Raw genomic sequence first — 20715 nt, 5'->3', positions numbered from 1 at the left:
TCCCTTTAAAGGGACAGTGTACACCAGTATTCTTGTTTTAAAAGATAGATAATCCCTTTTTTTTTATTATCTATTGACATTCATTTTAGCCAATTAGTGCAGTGTTGTGCTGGCACTTTAACTCTACGGGCGTGAGCACAATGTTATCTATATGATCCACGTGAAAAGCTAAAAAAAAAAAGCAGGTGATGAGACGTCTGTAGTGGCTTAGAAACGGGTAGAAATTTAGAGGTTTAAATGTTATAAAGTATATTAATATAACTATACTGGTTCTGCAAAGCTGGAGAATGGGTAGTAAAGGCATTTATCTTTTTAAACAATAACAATTTTGGTGTTGTGTCCTTTTTAAGCCAAAGATTTTAATTCTGGCTCTTAAATTTTAAATTCTTGTTTTGTGTACTATTTTGTTCTGTCCACTATATATAGGACTGTGTAGCAATTGCAAAATTGGATTTTTTTTTACTTTTTATCAATTTGCTTTGTTCTCTTGGTATTTTTCAATGAAAGAGAAACCTAGGCCCCAAGGCAGAACATGCTGTGATCTGAGTTGTCATCACAGAAAATGCAGCATGTCTGCAGAAAAAATGGGACACGTGCAGGAACTATTGGCACTTTTGCTTTGCAACACGGCCCAACAAAAGGCTGGGTGTTTTTTTTTTTTGTTGTTTTTTTTGTGCTTTTTTTTTTATAACGGTGCTTTGCACTGGTCGCACTGTGTACCTTTCCTATACACAGTTCAGCCACTGCAAAGCACTGTTTGACAACCAAAATACGGGGCAGCGCATTGATTGATTGACTGGCTCCCCGGGGGGGCACAAGTATTAGTTATTTTAAGAATCGTCATCTGTTAATCAATTAGACAATATGGCGTGCGGGAGATCGTCGGAGCACTAAAAAGGTAAAAATTTGATAACATAAATAAGAAAATTTTTATGAATTAAACCCTGGCTCAATTTTAAAAGTCTATCCAATGCCGTGGGGCAGTAGTGTTAAGTTTACATACACTTTAAAGTGTTACTGCCTAACTTAAAATTTAATTTCAAAATGACCTGCAGAAAAAATGTTTAATTAAAATTTAATAGCAGGAAGTGGGGGAAAAAGCTCTGCCTTTTTAAGGCTCATATGCTAATTTCTAAGCCCTTGAAGGCCACCTCTTATCTGAATGCATTTGACAGTTTTTCACAGCTAGAAGGGAATTAGTTCATTTGTGCCATATAGATATGGTAATGAGGGTGATAAATAAGGGGGCAGTCTGCAGAGACTTAGATACAAGGTAATCAGAGGTAAAAGGTCTATTAATATAACAGTGTGTGTTCTGGAACACTGAGGAATAGGTAATAAAGGGATTATCTATCTTTTTAAACGATAAAATTGTGGCGTAGAATGTCCCTTTAACTTTCTTTAGCTTTACAGAGCGGTTGTGTTTATTTATTTTTAATATCTTGAATGTAACGAAAATGCTTTTGGACTGTTTATTTGCTACATTTTTATATATATATATAAAAAAAAAAACAGCTTTGGGTGGATGAGATTTCAACTAAACTGTAACAGCATGGATACAGTTTTGGGCACTTTTCCTCATTAATTTTCAGGAGCTCTTAAGCAGGGCTTTAAAAGTTAGCAGTTCAGCCTTGAGACCTTTGTCACAAACATGGAAGTTTAAATACTGTAGCAAGAGTTGATTTGATTGTCGATTAACTGGCTGCAGTAGCCTGTATGATTTCCCAGTGTTTTATCAGAATGAGCTACCTGTTATTAAAAAGCTACCCAAGAACTGCACATGCGCACTGACAGTACATTCCTAATCTGTAACACAAATATCTTTTTTAAATGCTGTGACCTCGGACAACGCATGCAAAGTTATAGGGAAACTTTTTTGATGGTTAAATTTTTTTTCAAGCTATGCCTTTTTTGAATATTTGCTTACTAGCATGCGCAGTTAGGTCGCTTTTTATGACGGATATTTATTAGCTACCAGAGGTAGCTGTTTCTGATGGATATTTAGTACACGATGAGTGCACCTATGAAGGGAGAAACATTGGGGTTAATCAAATAACCAATATGGATTATAATTTTTGACATGCTAATATTTTATCCATACATATACATGTAGCCCTCAGTTTACGCCGGGGTTAGGTTCCAGAAGGAATGGTTGTAAATCTAAACCGTTGTAAATTGAAACCCAGTTTATAATGTAAGTCAATGGGAAGTGAGGGAGTTAGGTTCCAGGCCCCTCTCAATTGTCATAAGTAATACCTAATACATTATTTTTAAAGCTTTGAAATGAAGACTTTAAATGCTAAACAGCATTATAAACCTAATAAAATAACAGACTTTACTTGCATTTTTTTCTGCAAACAATTCTTTTCTCCAACATTGGTGTGTCCGGTCCACGGCGTCATCCTTACTTGTGGGAATATCTCTTCCCCGACAGGAAATGGCAAAGAGTCCCAGCAAAGCTGGCCATATAGTCCCTCCTAGGCTCCGCCCACCCCAGTCATTCTCTTTGCCGTTGCACAGGCAACATCTCCACGGAGATGGTTAAGAGTATGTGGTGTTTAAATGTAGTTTTTTTTTATTCTACTATCAAGAGTTTGTTATTTTAAAATAGTGCTGGTATGTACTATTTACTCTGAAACAGAAAAGGATGAAGATTTCTGTTTGTGAGAGGAAGATGATTTTAGCAGACAGTAACTAAAATCGATTGCTGTTTCCACATAGGACTGTTGAGATGGAAGTAACTTCAGTTGGGGGAAACAGCAGACTTTTCTGCTTAAGGTATGACTAGCCATATTTCTAACAAGACTGTGTAATGCTGGAAGGCTGTCATTTCCCCTCATGGGGACCGGTAAGCCATTTTCTTAGTTTCAAACAGAATAAAGGGCTTAATATGGGCTATAAAACTGGTAGACACTTTTTTATGGGCTAAATCGATTGCTTTATTTGGACATTTTATACATGTTAATGCTGATAATTCACACTTATAAACTTGGGGAACGTTTTTTAACGTCAGGCACTATGTTAGACACCTTTTCCAGTCAGGGAGGGCCTTCCCAGTTGTAGGCTGAGCCTCATTTTCGCGCCATTACTGCGCAGTTGTTTTTGAGAGCAAGACATGCAGATGCATGTGTGAGGACCTGAAAGTAGTTGGAAAAGTTTCTAGAAGGCGTCATTTGGTATCGTATTCCCCTCTGGGCTTGGTTAGGTCACAGCAAAGGCTGTAGCTGGGACTGTATAGGGGTTAATTTTGTAAACGGTTCCGTTATTTTAAGGGTTAAAGCTCTGAAAATTGGTATGCAATACTTTTAATGCTTTAAGACACTGTGGTGAAATGTTGGTAAATTTTGAACAATTCCTTCATACTTTTTCACATATTCAGTAATAAAGTGTTTTCTGTTTAAAATTTAAAGAGACAGTAACGGTTTTGTTTTAAAACGTTTTTTGTGCTTTATTGACAAGTTTAAGCCTGTTTAACATGTCTGTGCCTTCGGATAAGCTATGTTCTATATGTATGAAAGCCAATGTGTCTCCCCATTCAAAATTGTGTGATAATTGTGCCATAGCATCCAAACAAAGTAAGGACAGTACTGCCACAGATAATGAAATTGCCCAAGATGATTCCTCAGATGAGGGGAGTAGACATGATACTACATCATCTCCTACTGTGTCTACACCAGTTTTGCCCACGCAGGAGGCCCCTAGTACATCTAGCTTATTACCATGCATCAATTGACGGCTGTAATGGATAACTCCATAGCAAATATTTTATCCAAAATGCCTGCATATCAGAGAAAGCGCGATTGCTCTGTTTTAAACACTGAAGAGCAGGAGGGCGCTGATGATAATTGTTCTGTCATACCCTCACACCAATCTGAAGTGGCCATGAGGGAGGTTTTGTCAGATGAGGAAATTTCAGATTCAGGAAAAATTTCTCAACAAGCTGAACCTGATGTTGTGACATTTAAATTTTAAATTAGAACATCTCCGCGCACTGCTTAAGGAGGTGTTATCTACTCTAGATGATTGTGACAACTTGGTCATTCCAGAGAAATTATGCAAGATGGACAAGTTTCTAGAGGTTCCGGTGCACCCCGACGCTTTTCCTATACCCAAGCGGGTGGCGGACATAGTGAATAAGGAGTGGGAGAAGCCCGGCATACCTTTTGTTCCCCCCTCTATATTTAAGAAATTATTTCCTATGGTCGACCCCAGAAAGGACTTATGGCAGACAGTCCCTAAGGTCGAGGGGGCAGTTTCTACTCTAAACAAGTGAACTACTATTCCTATCGAGGATAATTGTGCTTTCAAAGATCCTATGGATAAAAAATTGGAAGGTTTGCTTAAAAAGATTTTTGTACAGCAAGGTTACCTTCTACAACCCATTTCGTGCATTGTTCCTGTCACTACAGCAGCGTGGTTCTGGTTCGAGGAACTAGAAAAGTCGCTCAGTAGAGAGACTCCATATGAGGAGGTTATGGACAGAGTTCACGCACTTAAGTTGGCTAACGCCTTTATTTTAGATGCCGCTTTGCGATTAGCGGCGAAAAATTCAGGGTTTGCAATTGTGGCGCGCAGAGCGCTTTGGCTATAGTCTTGGTCAGCGGATGTATCATCCAAGACAAAATTGCTTAACATCCCTTTCAAAGGTAAAACTCTCTTTGGGCCAGAATTGAAAGAGATTATCTCAGACATCACTGGGGGAAAGGGCCACGCCCTTCCACAAGATAGGCCTTTCAAGGCCAAGAATAAGTCTAATTTTCGTTCCTTTCGCAATTTCAGGAACGGACCGGCCTCTAATTCTGCATCCTCTAAGCAAGAGGGTAATGCCTCACAGCCCAAACCAGCCTGGAAACCTATGCAAGGCTGGAACAAGGGTAAGCAGGCCAAGAAGCCTGCTGCTGCTAACAAAACAGCATGAAGGAGTAGCCCCCGATCCGGGACCGGATCTAGTAGGGGGCAGACTCTCTCTCTTTGCTCAGGCTTGGGCAAGAGATGTTCAGGATCCCTGGGCACTAGAAATAGTTTCTCAGGGTTATCTTCTGGAATTCAGGGAACTACCCCCAAGGGGAAGGTTCCACATGTCTCACTTATCCTTAAACCAAATAAAGAGACAGGCGTTCTTACAGTGTGTAGAAGACCTGTTAAAGATGGGAGTGATACACCCTGTTCCAAGGACGGAACAAGGAATCGGATTTTACTCAAATCTGTTCGTAGTTCCCAAAAAAGAGGGAACCTTCAGACCAATTCTGGATTTAAAGATCCTAAACAAATTTCTCAGGGTACCATCGTTCAAAATGGAAACCATTCGAACGATTCTACCCACTATCCAGGAAGGTCAATTTATGACTGCCGTGGATCTAAAGGATGCGTACCTACATATTCCTATCCACAAAGAACATTATCAGTTCCTAAGGTTCGCCTTTCTGGACAAACATTACCAGTTTGTGGCCCTCCCATTCGGGTTAGCCACTGCTCCAAGGATTTTCACAAAGGTACTCTGGTCCCTTCTAGCAGTTCTAAGACCGAGGGGCATTGCAGTAGTACCGTACTTGGACGACATTCTAATAAAAGCGTCGCTCCTTTCAAAAGCAAAGGCTCATACAGACATCGTTCTGGCCTTTCTCAGATCTCACGGATGGAAGGTGAACATAGAAAAAAGTTCTCTGTCTCCGTCAACAAGAGTTCCCTTCTTGGGAACAATAATAGATTCCTTAAAATTAGGATTTTTCTGACAGATGTCAGAAAGTCAAAACTTCTAAGCACTTGTCAAGTTCTTCACTCTGTTCACGTCCTTCCATAGTTCAGTGCATGGAAGTAGGGTTGATGGTTGCAGCAATGGACATAGTTCCTTTTGCACGAATTCATCTAAGACCATTACAACTGTGCATGCTGAAACAGTGGAATGGGGACTATACAGACTTGTCTCCAGTGATTCAAGTAGATCAGAAGACCAGAGATTCACTCCGTTGGTGGCTGACCCTGGACCATCTATCCCAGGGAATGAGCTTCCGCAGACCAGAGTGGGTCATTGTCACGACTGACGCCAGTCTAGTGGGCTGGGGCGCGGTCTGGGAACCCCTGAAAGCTCAGGGACTATGGTCTCGGGAAGAGTCTCTTCTCCCGATAAACATTCTGGAACTAAGAGCGATATTCAATGCTCTCAGGGCTTGGCCTCAGCTTGCAAAGGCCAGATTCATAAGATTCCAATCAGACAACATGACGACTGTTGCATATATCAATCATCAGGGGGGAACAAGGAGTTCCCTAGCGATGAAAGAAGTGACCAAAATAATACAATGGGCGGAGGATCACTCCTGCCATCTATCTGCGATCCACATCCCAGGTGTGGAAAACTGGGAAGCGGATTATCTGAGTCGTCAGACATTCCATCCGGGGGAGTGGGAACTCCACCCGGAGATCTTTGCCCAGTTGACTCAATTATGGGGCATTCCAGACATGGATCTGATGGCGTCTCGTCAGAACTTCAAGGTTCCTTGCTACGGGTCCAGATCCAGGGATCCCAAGGCGACTCTAGTGGATGCACTATTAGCACCTTGGACCTTCAACCTAGCTTATGTGTTTCCACCGTTTCCTCTCATTCCCAGGCTGGTAGCCAGGATCAAACAGGAGAGGGCCTCGGTGATCTTGATAGCTCCTGCGTGGCCACGCAGGACTTGGTATGCAGACCTGGTGAATATGTCATCGGTTCCACCATGGAAGCTACCTTTGAGACAGGACCTTCTTGTTCAGGGTCCATTCGAACATCCAAATCTGGTCTCCCTCCAGCTGACGGCTTGGAGATTGAACGCTTGATTCTATCAAAGCGTGGGTTTTCAGATTCTGTGATCGATACCCTGGTTCAGGCCAGAAAACCGGTGACTAGAAAGATTTACCATAAAATATGGAAAAGATATATCTGTTGGTGTGAATCCAAGGGATTCCCATGGAATAAGATAAAAATTCCTAAGATTCTTTCCTTTCTGCAGGAAGGTTTGGATAAAGTATTATCTGCAAGTTCTCTAAAGGGACAGATTTCTGCTTTATCTGTCTTACTACACAAACAACTGGCAGCTGTGCCAGATGTTCAAGCATTTGTTCAGGCTCTGGTTAGGATCAAGCCTGTTTACAGACCTTTGACTCCTCCCTGGAGTCTAAATCTAGTTATTTCAGTTCTTCAAGGGGTTCCGTTCGAACCTCTACATTCCATAGATATTAAGTTATTATCTTGGAAAGTCTTGTTTTTGGTTGCTATTTCTTCTGCTAGAAGAGTTTCAGAGTTATCTGCTCTGCAGTGTACTCCGCCCTATCTGGTGTTCCATTCAGATAAGGTTGTTTTGCGTACTAAGTTCTTCCAAAGGTTGTTTCCAACAAGAATATTAACCAGGAGATAGTTGCACCTTCTTTGTGTCCGAATCCAGTTTCAAAGAAGGAACGTTTGCTGCACAATTTAGATGTAGTCCGTGCTCTAAAATTCTACTTAGCAGCTACAAAAGAGTTCAGACAAACATCTTCTCTGTTTGTCGTTTATTCTGGTAAAAGGAGAGGTCAAAAAGCAACTTCTACCTCTTTCCTTTTGGCTTAAAAGCATCATCCGATTGGCTTATGAGACTGCCTGACGGCAGCCTCCTGAAAGAATCACAGCTCACTCCACTAGGGCTGTGGCTTCCACATGGGCCTTCAAGAACGAGGCTTCTGTTGATCAGATATGTAAGGCAGCGACTTGGTCTTCACTGCACACTTTTGCCAAATTTTATAAATTTGATACTTTTGCTTCTTCGGAGTCTATTTTTGGGAGAGAGGTTTTGCAAGCAGTGGTGCCTTCCGTTTAGGTAACCTGATTTGCTCCCTCCCTTCATCCGTGTCCTAAAGCTTTGGTATTGGTTCCCACAAGTAAGGATGACGCTGTGGACCGGACACACCAATGTTGGAGAAAACAGAATTTATGCTTACCTGATAAATTACTTTCTCCAACGGTGTGTCCGGTCCACGGCCTGCCCTGGTTTTTTAATCAGGTCTGATGAATTATTTTCTCTAACTACAGTCACCACAGTACCATATGGTTTCTCCTATATTTTTCCTCCTGTCCGTCGGTCGAATGACTGGGGTGGGCGGAGCCTAGGAGGGACTATATGGCCAGCTTTGCTGGGACTCTTTGCCATTTCCTGTTGGGGAAGAGATATTCCCACAAGTAAGGATGATGCCGTGGACCGGACACGCCGTTGGAGAAAGTAATTTATCAGGTAAGCATAAATTCTATTTTTTCTGCATTCCAATCTGGACTGATTTATAGACAGGATTATCTTGTTCCTATGAAAGCTGCTCGATAACTCGGGTCTGAAAAAAAGTGTTATTCTGAAACGGCGCAAATTAAACCGTTGTAAACCGAGGGCCACCTGTACTGATATATATCTGTATATGTATTGATATGTAAACATTGACATTGCTCCCTTTGCATGCGCACTCATCTCTTAGCAAATAAAAATATCAGTCGGAAAAAGATGTGACTGCACAAGCAAACAGTAACAGAGTTTCTATACCGTCAGAAAACGCATGCGCTGTCTGAGGTCGCAGCATTCCAAAGATATTTGTTAGATTTGGAATGACGTCAAATAGCGCATGTGCAGTGCTAGGGTAGCTTTTTCTGATGGTTAGTTTTATTATGCTGTACACAGCCAGTGTTATGTCAGAATAATGTGTGATGACCTAAAGATATGGACACATAGGATAAACTTCTGGGGGATTAATTAAGTTGCTTAAATATTTGCTTTGTCTTAGGTTAAATAACTTGTTCAGTTGGCACTTGATATTGTTTATGTATGCGCCTCAGTTAAGAAGTGTGCTGCCTTAGGCATTTGAGAAATGTCAGTGGCAATCTTTAAAGATTACTATAACATGTTTGTTCTCTGATAGTGGTTTAGGGATGTATTGGAAGGGTCTCCTATTCTATATACAGTTTTCAGTAGACCATTACTATCGGTTATGTGCAAAGATTGATGTGTACACATGCATAAATACATCCCCAAGCAAATAAGACATATTTATTTTCTGAAAAGATTACAGGGTAGTTTACCCAGGATACGAAGTGTTCCTAATAAAAATCTTTCTGCTGATGTCTACAGCTGTTCTCACCAATGCTATTACCAGGAACCATTAACAATCTTGCTGTCATTGACGACCTAACTGCTGGCCACAAATCCCACATTTCGGAGCAAAATGATAAATGTACTATGTCCCTTTAACAACAACACATTGTAATACATTTTCATTATTTGTTTTGCCCCCTTCTGTAATTGTAGCTCTGAAAATTGCTGTACATCTTTCTCTAATTGGCTTTAGCGGATAACATCTACAAATTAATGCACTTTATACTAACATGACTGAGTCAGATTGGTTTTTCTAAATAAGGCAAGTGGTGGCTGGAGTTTGGGTATTTGACAACAGTCAACAGTATTTGTTTTAAAACTATTTAGACTTGGTTGATACGTAATTTTAGGTCAATACAAGAAAAGTGTTTGTAATGAGGTCTTTTTAAAATCAATTTGATAAGCAGCTGTTTGGGAAAGGAACAATTCTGGAGTTAAAGGGACGTTTAACTGCTGTGTACAACTACAAAAGAAAAAAATAAAGAATAGTAACTGCTCACTGTTATTTTCATCCTGTTCCTGCCACTCCTTTTTAATTGGCTTTTCTCAAAGTTACTGAACAGAATACATCAATCAATAAGAACTTTACAAAAAAAGCACTGTGTGTGTATATGTGTGTATGTGTGTATATGTATGTATGTGTGTATATATATATATATATATATATATATATATATATATATATATATATATATATATATATATATATATATATATATATATATATGTATATATATATATATATGTGTGTGTATGTATATATATATGTATGTATATGTGTGTGTGTGTATATATAATTGCAGTTTTGTGTACCTCCTGATGAGACCTATGTAAACAATATTTTTTTTTCCCCCCTCTTCTCCTGGATTTAAATTTAAAACTAGCATTACTTAAAGTGACATGAAACCCAAAAATGTATTTCATGATTTAGGTATAAAATTGTATGTTCAACAACTTTCCAGTTCACTTCTATTATCAAATTTACTTCATTCGCTTGGTATCATTTGTTGAAGGAGCATCATTGTGCTGCTGGTTTCTAACTGAACACATGGGTGAGCCAATGAAAAAGTGTGTGTATATGTATATATCTCCACCAATCAGCATCTAGAACCTTGGTTCATTGCTGCTCCTGAGCTTTCCTAGATAAACCTTTCAGCAAAGGATAACAAGAGAAGGAAGCAAATTAAATAGAAGTAAATTGGAAAGTTGTTTAAAATTGAATGTTCTTTCTGAATCATGAAAGAAAACACTTGGGTTTCATGTCCCTTTAAGTTAACATTTGTGCCCTACCTAAACAACCTAGACAGCACACAACGACATTAGAGAAGCTGTGTAGTACTGATTCCCGACATAAAGGTATGATCTCTACCCTATACATATCATTACAATCAACCAAACATTCTTCCAAATCTCCTTTAATGGAGAAATGGGAAAGAGATACCAAAATAACACACTCCAAAGAGGAATGGGAAGACATCTTTAAGAACTCAGGGAGAGGTATGATCAGTGCAGATCTGAAAGAAAATTGCATCAAAACTGTTTATAGGTGGTATCTCACTCCACTGGTCACCTCACACTTCACTCAAGCTGGCAGTAGAAATTGCTATAGAGGATGCGAGGAGGCAGGAACATACATACATATGTGGTGGGAATGCCCTCGGGTACAACTGCTATGGGCTAAGTTATCTAAACTGTTGAGTGAGGTGCTCTCAGAAAACATCACTCTGACCGCGACCCAAGCTTTATTAAATGAACATATAAAACCCTTCAATTCAGCCACAAACACATTTATACACATTCTCTGTACAGCTACCAGGATATGTGTGGCACGTTACTGGAAGGTAGGGACACCCACATGGGGAGAGATTATGGAAAAAATTAATCTAATTCACAAGCTATCTGAAACAGCCTCATTCATACAAGCTAACCACGAGCAATTTTTGAAGATCTGGAATTACTGGATCTTAAATGGACACTAACCCGACATAGACTGAGAGGATAGACACACAACTGACTAAACACCAAGATAAGACCCATAACACCCCGGGGGTGGGAGGAAGACAAGCGACTGCAGATAGTTAGAACTAGACAAGAAAGGTTGGACTCTCCCCCCGGAATGATGGCAGGTGGAATGGAGGAACAGGCAAGTTGAAATTTTAAGGATACATTGAGTGTGGGGGGGAAGGGGAAAGTTTAAAGTTTACTGTTGATTGTTGCTATAAATTAAGGGGAGGGTTAGAAAGAAAAGTTTTTTTAAGAAAATACAGGAGAAGTGACATGGTGAGAAAGGGGTTATTAAGGAAAATTTCAAATCTTCTGATAACGATCTGTTATGCCCCCTAATCCATGGTGCTAATGTGGAGCGCAGGTATAATCACACTAACTATTAGAACCTACAGATCGGACTACCCAACCATCAACTACTCCACTGAGGAACTTTGCTTTCTTCAAACTCTGATAGTGGAAACATAAAAAGCATCAGAGACTTCTATCTGAGAGACATTTTTCAGAGACATTTTTCAGAAAAGGGAGATGTAGATATGTATATGAAAAATGTGAAAGATGTGATATACCGTGTATATGTTTTTTGCAATAAAAATTATTTCAACTAAGTTAACATTTGTGACTATACTGCCATCTGTTCTCTCCATTTTAATTGAATATACTCTTTATTTGTTAAAGGCAATTATAGTCATGTTAAACCCTCAATGGTTGCCAGTGAGTTCATTTGAACCCACAAAGCTGTAAAGAAACCTCATTTCATATGGCATACAAACTTTTGTTGGTTTCTTTACGGTATCTAGGTAAGAATAATATCTAAATTAAAAGAAATAATGTACAAATGATAGGTACTTAAAAAAAAAATATATAAAAAAAATCCATCCCCTGTTTGAAAATGCTTACATAAAATACATTTTTTTTTTATTTCAGTTGGGCAACAGGAGCCTTCCAATGTAATTCTTAATGAAGGATCATGTGAAAATGTGGAGGTTGTTACTGATGACAAGACTTCCAAAGATAATGTGGGAGAAGTTGGGGATGAAGGTCCAGAAGCAGCAGTTTCAGAACCTGTATCAGGCGATAAAGATGACTTGCCAGAACAAGTCACTGAAGATCAGTCTAATGAAGTGGGATTCAAAAAGGTGTTTAAATTTGTTGGATTTAAATTTACTGTGAAAAAAGAAAAGACGGAAAAATCAGAACCTGTACAGCTATTAACTGTGAAAAAAGATGAAGTAGAAGCAAATGGGACTGAGAATACTGTAAAGCAAGTTGATAATGAACAAAAGCAAGAAACCGAGGAAGACAGTAAAGAAATATCAGAAACTGCAAATGAGGTAGCAAAATGTGTTGAAACTGTAGTTGAAACTGAGAAAGAAGAGGTTGGTGAAAAACCAACAGAAAAAGAATCTGAAGTTGAAAAAGAACAGAAGAAATCACCAGAGTCTCCAACCAATCCCATTGTCACTGAAACCTCTTCACCATTTAAGAAGTTTTTTACACAAGGTTGGGCTGGATTGAGAAAAAAGACTAGTTTCAGAAAGTCAAAGGAGGAAGACCACCAGGAAGTGGAAAAGAGCATTCAAGAACAACAAAATGAAACTAAAGAGGATGCTTCCAAGAAAGAAGTGGGTCTTGAAGAGGCTCCTGAAGTTGGACTTGAACTGCAGGAAGAAAAAACGATTGAAACTGAAGAAGCAAAGGCTCCTGTTGATACTGTTGAAACCATTGTTGTAGATGCTTCAAAAGCAGAAGAGCATGCATCAGATGCAATTCAAATAATCAGTGAGGAAGATATTGAAAAAGTAGATGGTTGTGTGAAATCTGTAACGGAAAAGGTAGATGACGTAAAGGAAATCGCAACAGAAATTGCTTCAGTGGAATTGAAGGAATTAGACAAGATAAAACCTGAAGCAGAAGTTCCTGAAGAAAACGTAGTAAACCAAATAAATGAGGTAATATCCTCTTGTAGCTCACCAGTTATAGAACCAAATGAAATCCCTTCAGTTTTATCATCTGATACAGAGATCAAGATCACAAATCTTGTGGTGGAAGACCTTGCCCAACAATTATCAACAAGCTCTGAAGGCACAGAAATAGAAAAAGTTCAAGAAACCATAACAACTGAAGCTGACCTGTTGTCATCACAAGAAAAGGCCAAGCTGCAAGGTAGTCCCTTAAGAAAACTTTTCTCTGGCTCTGGTTTGAGAAAGCTTTCAGGAAAAAAACAAAAAGGAAAGAAAGATGAAGACACTAAACCTGAAGATGTGACTGAACAAGCACCCGTGTCCTCAGAGCCTGAAGTTCCAGAAAGCAATGAAGTTGATAGTTCACCATCTTCTCCTGATGAGTCTGTAGAAGTATCACCTACTGAAAAACTAACAGAAGATGCACCACAAGCTTCTGAAGCAGAAGGTGAAGGGGCTACATCTGAAGGGGAAAGAAAGAAGGATGGTATTACACCATGGGCTTCATTTAAAAAAATGGTAACCCCCAAAAAACGTGCAAAGGTCCCCTCTGAAAGTGATAAAGAAGATGATGTTGAAAAAGTAAAAAGTTCAACTTTGTCTTCTACTGATAGTGCTGCCTCAGTGGAGAACCAAGTTGAAACCAAAGAAGGGGTTGAAGAGCAAAAGCTGGAAAAAAGCACAGAAGAAAATAGAAAGAAAGTTGATAGCTCAGTGTCATGGGAAGCTTTAATCTGTGTTGGGGGTTCCAAGAAAAGAGGAAGGAAAACATCTGATTCAGATGAGGAAGATGTGCACAAAAGCCTTGAAGAAAGTAAAAAACCCGAAGACGAAGCAGATAAAGCTAAAGAAAACTATTCTGAGGAACCCATTTCTCAAGAAAAGGAAAATTTAGATGACAGCCCTTCACCAGATCAAGGTAATAGCCCCAATGAAGTGGATGGAGTATCAACCTGGCAGTCCTTTAAAAGGCTAGTGACTCCAAGAAGAAAGTCAAAAACCAGAATTGAGGACAAAGCTGATGAACCCGCAGGAGTCTCAAGTGTTGAGCAGTCAACGTCAGATGGGGAAGCTGGAAAAGATGAATCTTGGGTTTCTCTGAAAAAATTGATTCCTGGTCGTAAGAAGAAAAAATCAGATGGTAAACTAGAACAGGCTCCATCAAATGATGCAGGTGAAGTTGTGCACAAATCTGAAGTGGCTGATGAGGACTATGATGTACCAGCAGTAGTTCCTTTGTCTGAATTTGATGCTGCCGAGCAAGAAAAGATTGATGCTCAGAAATCTGTGGAAATTTGTACTAATTACTTAACAGAACCAGAAATTGCACCTGAAATTTCCAGTGAAGAACTCATTCATGCTGTGACTGTGACTGTGATAGAAGGGGAGAGGGCAGTCACTAGTCTTGATGAAAGATCTCCCTCTTGGATAAGTGCAACAGTGACTGAACAGACAAAGGAGCTTCAGACCAAAGAAAGAATTGAAAGTGAAGTCATTGTTGAAGAAGCTTTAATTCTAAGCACAGTTTCACAAGTTATTGTTGAAGCCAAAAATTTAACTAGGGAGGCAGAGTTAACCTCAGAAGCATTGACTGCTCTAGAAGAAGCAATAGAAATCTCAGGTGCTGAGGAGACAACTGAGATGATATCTGCAGTTTCACAACTTACTGAATCATCTGCTACTACTGAAGAGGGGACACCTGTGCCTGAAGAAGATAAAATTCACAGCGTGGAGGAGCAAAAGAAGCATATTAAACATATTCTTTATGCTGCCACTGAAAGTGCAAAGCTGTCTGTAGATGCAATAGTAGATAATGTAACCTATGCTATTGTGAATTTGTCTCAAAATCAAGAATCTGAAGTTGAAGAAACAGATGATTCTAAAACCTCACTTCAAAAATCTGCATTTGTTTTTGAAAAAGTAGAAAATATAGAAGTTAAAGACAAACCAGACCAATTACCTGAGAGTGCTATAGAGGAAACAGAAGTGGACAGCTCTGAAAAGGATAGTTTGGACTTTGAAATTATCAGCACATCTGAATGTATGCCATCAGTTCAGGAAGAAATACATAAAGATGAAAACGTGGAGAATGTGAAACAAATAGTTGATGCTAGTGCTAAACAAGTAATCACAATTTTGGCTGTAGAATCAGCTGATGTAGAGAAGACCGAAAAAACAACTGCTATTATTTTGACTAAAGAGCAGATGGAAGATACTGTTATAACTAAAGAGAATATTGAAAAAGAAACCATTCCCTTATTCTCTGAGGAGTACAAAGAAAAAATGGAAGTAGCAGATGAAGGTAAAGCTTTGGAAGAGGAGCAAGCAAAGGAATTTGTTTCTGTTTTGATCAAGAATCACATAGTGGAAGAAAGTGGCCTTGTCTATGTTGAGGAACAGGTGATAGAAGAAAGTTCTCCTCTATTAGCCAAAGAGCAGACCAAAGAAGAAAGGCCTCTGATTTTGGCTGATGAAGAGGTCAAAGGTTTTCCATTTTCGGAGGAACATACTAAAGAAAAAAGTATTCCTATTTTATCTGAAGAGAAAGCTAAAGAAGAAACAACTTATGTTTTGGCTGTGGAGAAGGTACAAGAAGAAAGTGCCCCTACTGTGGAGACCAGTTCTAAAGAAAAAAGTGAGCCTGTTTTGGCAGAGAAAACTAAAGAAAAAATTAGCCATGCTGTGTCGGAGGGAGAGGACAAAGATGTAAGTGTGACTGCTTTAACTGTGTCGTATTATAAAGAAGAAAATGCATATGCTTCAACTATGGTGGAGATGGAAAATGAAAGATTCAAAGCTTTGCCCCAGGAGCAGTTAGAACATTTTTCTGTATTGGAGGAAGATAAGAGCATAGATGAAAAAGCCTGGTTGCAAGCAGATGGAAGTATTCCTTTAGCTCAGGCTGAAGATGAAAGGGTCTCTGTCCTTGAAGAGGACTTGTCTAAAGATGGTGCTCCATGTTTGGCCAAGGAGCAGATGGAAGAAACCATTTCTGTAGCACAGGAGAAACAGACTGAAGATAAAAGTGTACCAACTTTGGTCCAGGAGCAGGTAAAAGAGGAAAATATCTCTTTTCTGAAAGAGGACCTGGTTAAAGGTGACAGTTCTTCACCTTTGGTTGAGGAACAGGTAGATGAAAATATTCCTGTAATGCAGGAAGAACAAACTAAAGATGAAAGTGTACCATCTTTGATTCAGGAACAGATGGAAGGGGTCTCTTTTCTGAAAGAAGACTTGACTAAAGATAAAAACGCTTCCATTTTGACCAATGAACAGGTTGAAGAAAATATTTCTTTAGTGCAGGGAGAACAAGCTAAAGAGGAAACAGTACCACCTTTTGCCAAGGAACAGGTAGAAGAAAGGGTCTCTGCTCTGGAGGAGCAGGTAGAAGAAACTATTTCTGAGACACAGGAGGAATTGGCTGAAGATGAAAGTGCCTCATCTTTGGTAAGGGAGCAGATAGGAGAAAGTATTCCTGTAGCACAGGCGGAACAAACTAAAGAGAAAAGTGTACTGTCTTTGACAAAGGAGCTGGAAGAAGAAATTGTCTCTGTATTGGAGAAGCAGGTAGAGGAAAGTATTACTGTAGCAAAGAAGGAACTGGTTGAAGGTGCCTCATCTCTTGCTAAGGAGCAGATAGAAAGTATTCCTGTAGTGGAGGAACAAGTTAAAGAGGAAAGTATACCTGCTTTGGCCAAGGTGCAGTTAGACTATAAAAATGTCTCTGTTCTGGAGGAGCAGATAGAAGAAAGTATTACTGTAACACAGGAAGAACAGGCTGATGGTGAAAGTGCCTCAACTTTGGCTAAGGAGCAGATAGAAGGTATTGCTGCTGTAGAGGAACACATTAAAGTGGAAAGTGTACCTGCTTTGGCTAAGGTGCAGTTAGAAGATGAAATAGTCTCTGTTCTGGAGGAGCAGATAGAGGAAAGTATTACTGTTGCACAGGAAGAACTGACTGGTGAAAGTGCCTCAACCTTGGCTAAGGAGCAGATAGAAGAAGGTATTGCTGCTGTAGAGGAACACATTAAAGTGAAAAGTGTACCTGCTTTGGCTAAGGTGCAGTTAGAAGATGAAATAGTCTCTGTTCTGGAGGAGCAGATAGAGGAAAGTATTACTGTTGCACAGGAAGAACTGACTGGTGAAAGTGCCTCAACTTTGGCTAAGGAGCAGATAGAAGAAGGTATTGCTGCTGTAGAGGAACACATTAAAGTGGAAAGTGTACCTGCTTTGGCTAAGGTGCAGTTAGAAGATGAAATAGTCTCTGTTCTGGAGGAGCAGATAGAGGAAAGTATTACTGTTGCACAGGAAGAACTGACTGATGGTGAAAGTGCTTTATCTTTGACTAAAGAAATGGAAGAAAGTATTCCTGATATACAGGCCACTGATCAAAGTTTACCAGCTTTTGTTAATGATCAGGTGGTAGAAGAAAGTATTCCTTTATTTAAAGAAGAACAGGCTAAAGATGAAAATTCCTCATCGCTGGCTGAGCAGGTAGAAGAGGAGAGTATTCCTGGAGTGGAGAAACAGACTAAAGATAAAAGTGATCCAGCTTTGGCTAAGGAACATTTAGAAGAAGAAAGTATTCCTTTAGTCCAGGAAGAACAGTCAAAATATGAAAGTGTTCCATCTCTGGTTGAGCAAGTAGAAAAAGAGAGTATTCCTGAAGCAGATGTGCAACAGGCTAAAGATGGTGTACCGTCTTTGACTAAGGAGCAAGAGGAAGGTGTTGCTGAAATTGGGGAGGACATGAAAAAAGATAAAATTGCTACTTGTCTGAATAATGAGGGGGTAGAAGAAAGTGGTGTTGCACCGAATGAACAGGCTAAAGATGAAAGCGCACAAGATTTGGCTGAGAAGCAGGCTGCTGAGGGCTCTGATCTGATTGTACAGCAGACTAATAGCGCTGCTATTTTTATGGAGAAAAATGCTGAGTATGTCACTGTAGAGAATGAAAAGCCAGATACAGAAGTTTCCCCTGAAAAGAGTCCTAAAGAAAGTGCTTATGCTGAGGATGTAGCCCATCTTTCCAGTGTTAAGAATTATGAGGGTGCTCCCTCCTCTGCTGCAGAAGTTCTCTCTGTTTTGGATACAGAAATTCAAGAGAGTGTACTTGAGTCATCTAGAGTACTAATTGAAGAAAGTTGTCCTGAAGATGCCTCAGAGATTCCAACTGAGGTGCATGATGCTGGTGCTCTGCTACCTAAAGAATTAAAGGACCAAGAAAAAGAAAGCAGTCTTGTGGATCAGAGCTTAGGTGACGGTGCATATATTCAGGATTCTGTGACCATCATATCTAATATCACACCTTCTGAAACACATGAATGTGTAACAGAGTCTTCAAAGGAAATTGAAGAACCTGAAATCATAAGAGATGTCACTGTAGAGCACAGTACAAGTTTTCATCTATCGCTAGTTAAAGACCTCACAGAAACCTGTAATGATGCGGTTAGTACTGAAAATATTGCTGAGATTAAAAGCTCTGAGGCTAAAGGACCATCAGAACCAGTTACTGCAGCAGCAGTTGAAGAATCAATTTTGGAAGAAACAACTAAACCTATTGTATCTCAAACAGAAAGCCTTCTGCTAATCCAGACAGGTGGTGATTTAGCTAATTCAGAAGGCCTTAAAGTAACTTCTGAATATGTGAAGTCAGGTGTAAAAGCTGTTTCTCAAACTGCGGCATCAATTGTAGATGCTGCAATTGACGCTGCAACAAGCTGTGTGGCTATGAGCACCATCCCTAAGGAGACAGAAGAAAGCTGGGTAGATAAAAATGAAGTAGTTACTTTAGAAAATATGGAGACAGAAAGAGAAGAACATAACGGTTCTCAAACTGACCTTGAATCACATAGTACAAAAATTGTACAAAAGATAATTAAAACCTCTTTGGAAAGCCTTTCTCAAAGTCTACCTGTAGAACTGGTTTCGGAAATTCATGAAATTGCATCTGCTCCTGAAGTTTCCACTAAAGAAACCATAACTGTAGAAGTCACACAGGTATTTCAACAGACCTTGTTGGAACAAGTTATTCTTGAACATTCCTCAATTCTGGAAATCGAACAGATAACCAAAGAGCCTTGTTGTGAGCCTATTGAAATAGTTTCCACTAGTAAACTAACTAATGGAAATGCAGAAGAATTGGCCCAAGGTGAGCATATAAGTAATGTATGTGTGAAAATGGAAGAAGTAATGCCAAAGGAAATCTCACAATGTGTAAATGTGGATGAGCAAGTAAAGTTAAATGTACAAATTTTGGAAGCCGAATCAGAAACAACTTTGGTTACCAGATCAGAAGAGAAAATTGAAGTAACAACTGTAAAGGATTCTTCGGAAGAACATACACCAAAAACGACAAATACTGTTGAATCCTGAGATTTAATGTAAGTTGAACCAATCTTATTTTGCTTTAATTGCTTAAGAACTGACAAATAGAGTATAGGAATTAATAGTATGTTTAAAAGTAGCCATGGTGTTTTTTTTTTGTTTGTTTGTTTTTTTTTGCATATTTTTTTTTTAAATTTTAATTATTCCTGTAAAGGTGGTGGCTTTTTTGAGAGTGTAGAAAAGTCCACAATAAATCTAAAATGTAAAAGCCATTGACTGATACATTGAAACTAGACAGTATGAATGTAGTCCAAATGCAAACAAATTTCAGTGTCATCTTGGGAATTTGGGCTATAGTCTTGTCTCTTAGAACAACACGCTTAAAGGGACAGTAATCATATTCATATGGTAAAATACATTTTCCATCTAAAGGGGAGGAGAGTCCACTGCTTCATTCATTACTGTTTCCAATTATGAACCTGGCCACCAGGAGAAGGCAAAAACACCAAAGCCAAAGGCTTAAATACCTCCCCCACTTCCCTCATCCCCCAGTCATTCTTTGCCTTTCGTCACTGGAGGACAGCAGAGAAGTGCCGAAGATCGGAGTAGTCTCTTATGGAGGGTAGTACTCTTTGCATTGGGACTGGAGTTTTAAGTAGTCCTGTTAGCCTCTCATTGAGAGCCTGGGCGAAAGTCAGAGTCCAGAGATACAGGGAGAGTCTTTCTGCGAAACCATCCTGACTCATATTAACAGCTCCACAAGCAATCAGCGCTGACGAGTTTCGCTGCCTGCTTTTTACACTCAAGTATATGTCAGGAGCGAGATTACTAACCTTTTACACTTGAAGGGCCGTGTTCCTGTTTCACTGCCTAGATTCTGGTAGGATTGTTTAATTTTTTTATTACATAATGATAACACGGCAGACTGTCACAGTGTGACACTTTTTATCTTTAAAGAATCAAGGGTTAATATTCCTGGAAAGGGGATTATTGAACAGGGGGGTTTATACATAATGTGTCATTGCTGCGTTGTGCGAGATGAGGCTCTGGCAATGTGTGGAATTTTCAGGTGGCTTACGGGAGTATTGCGCAGCCTTTTTTTATTGGCACATTTTCTCTTTAGGTAGCGGCGGTCCTGCCAGGCATTCCATGTGACCGGGTGTGGCTATCTCTCTTCCTCTGATTAGCGGCGCAGGAGACAAAACGGTTTCTGTAGTCCGGATCATAGGATGTGGTGAGTGCCCCGACCATTAGAGGTTATAAAGGTGCCTATTAAG

General features: G+C 39.6%; 1 protein-coding gene across 2 annotated transcripts in view; it reads left to right on the top strand.

Moving 5' to 3' along the window:
* Positions 1-20715, top strand: part of AKAP12 (A-kinase anchoring protein 12) — a 234514-nt gene that overhangs the window by 204745 nt on the left and 9054 nt on the right. For both annotated transcript variants that reach the window (XM_053711889.1, XM_053711890.1), the window contains one exon: positions 12075-19494. In XM_053711889.1, the coding sequence (XP_053567864.1) occupies positions 12075-19486 (7412 nt within the window). In that variant the 3' untranslated portion in view covers positions 19487-19494. The remainder of the gene's footprint in view (positions 1-12074; positions 19495-20715) is intronic.

This window comes from Bombina bombina, chromosome 4, assembly GCF_027579735.1.
Source record: "Bombina bombina isolate aBomBom1 chromosome 4, aBomBom1.pri, whole genome shotgun sequence".
Lineage (NCBI taxonomy): Eukaryota > Metazoa > Chordata > Amphibia > Anura > Bombinatoridae > Bombina > Bombina bombina.
The sequence above is the reverse complement of the archived record's forward strand: the minus strand, read 5'-3'. Positions and strand labels throughout refer to the sequence as shown.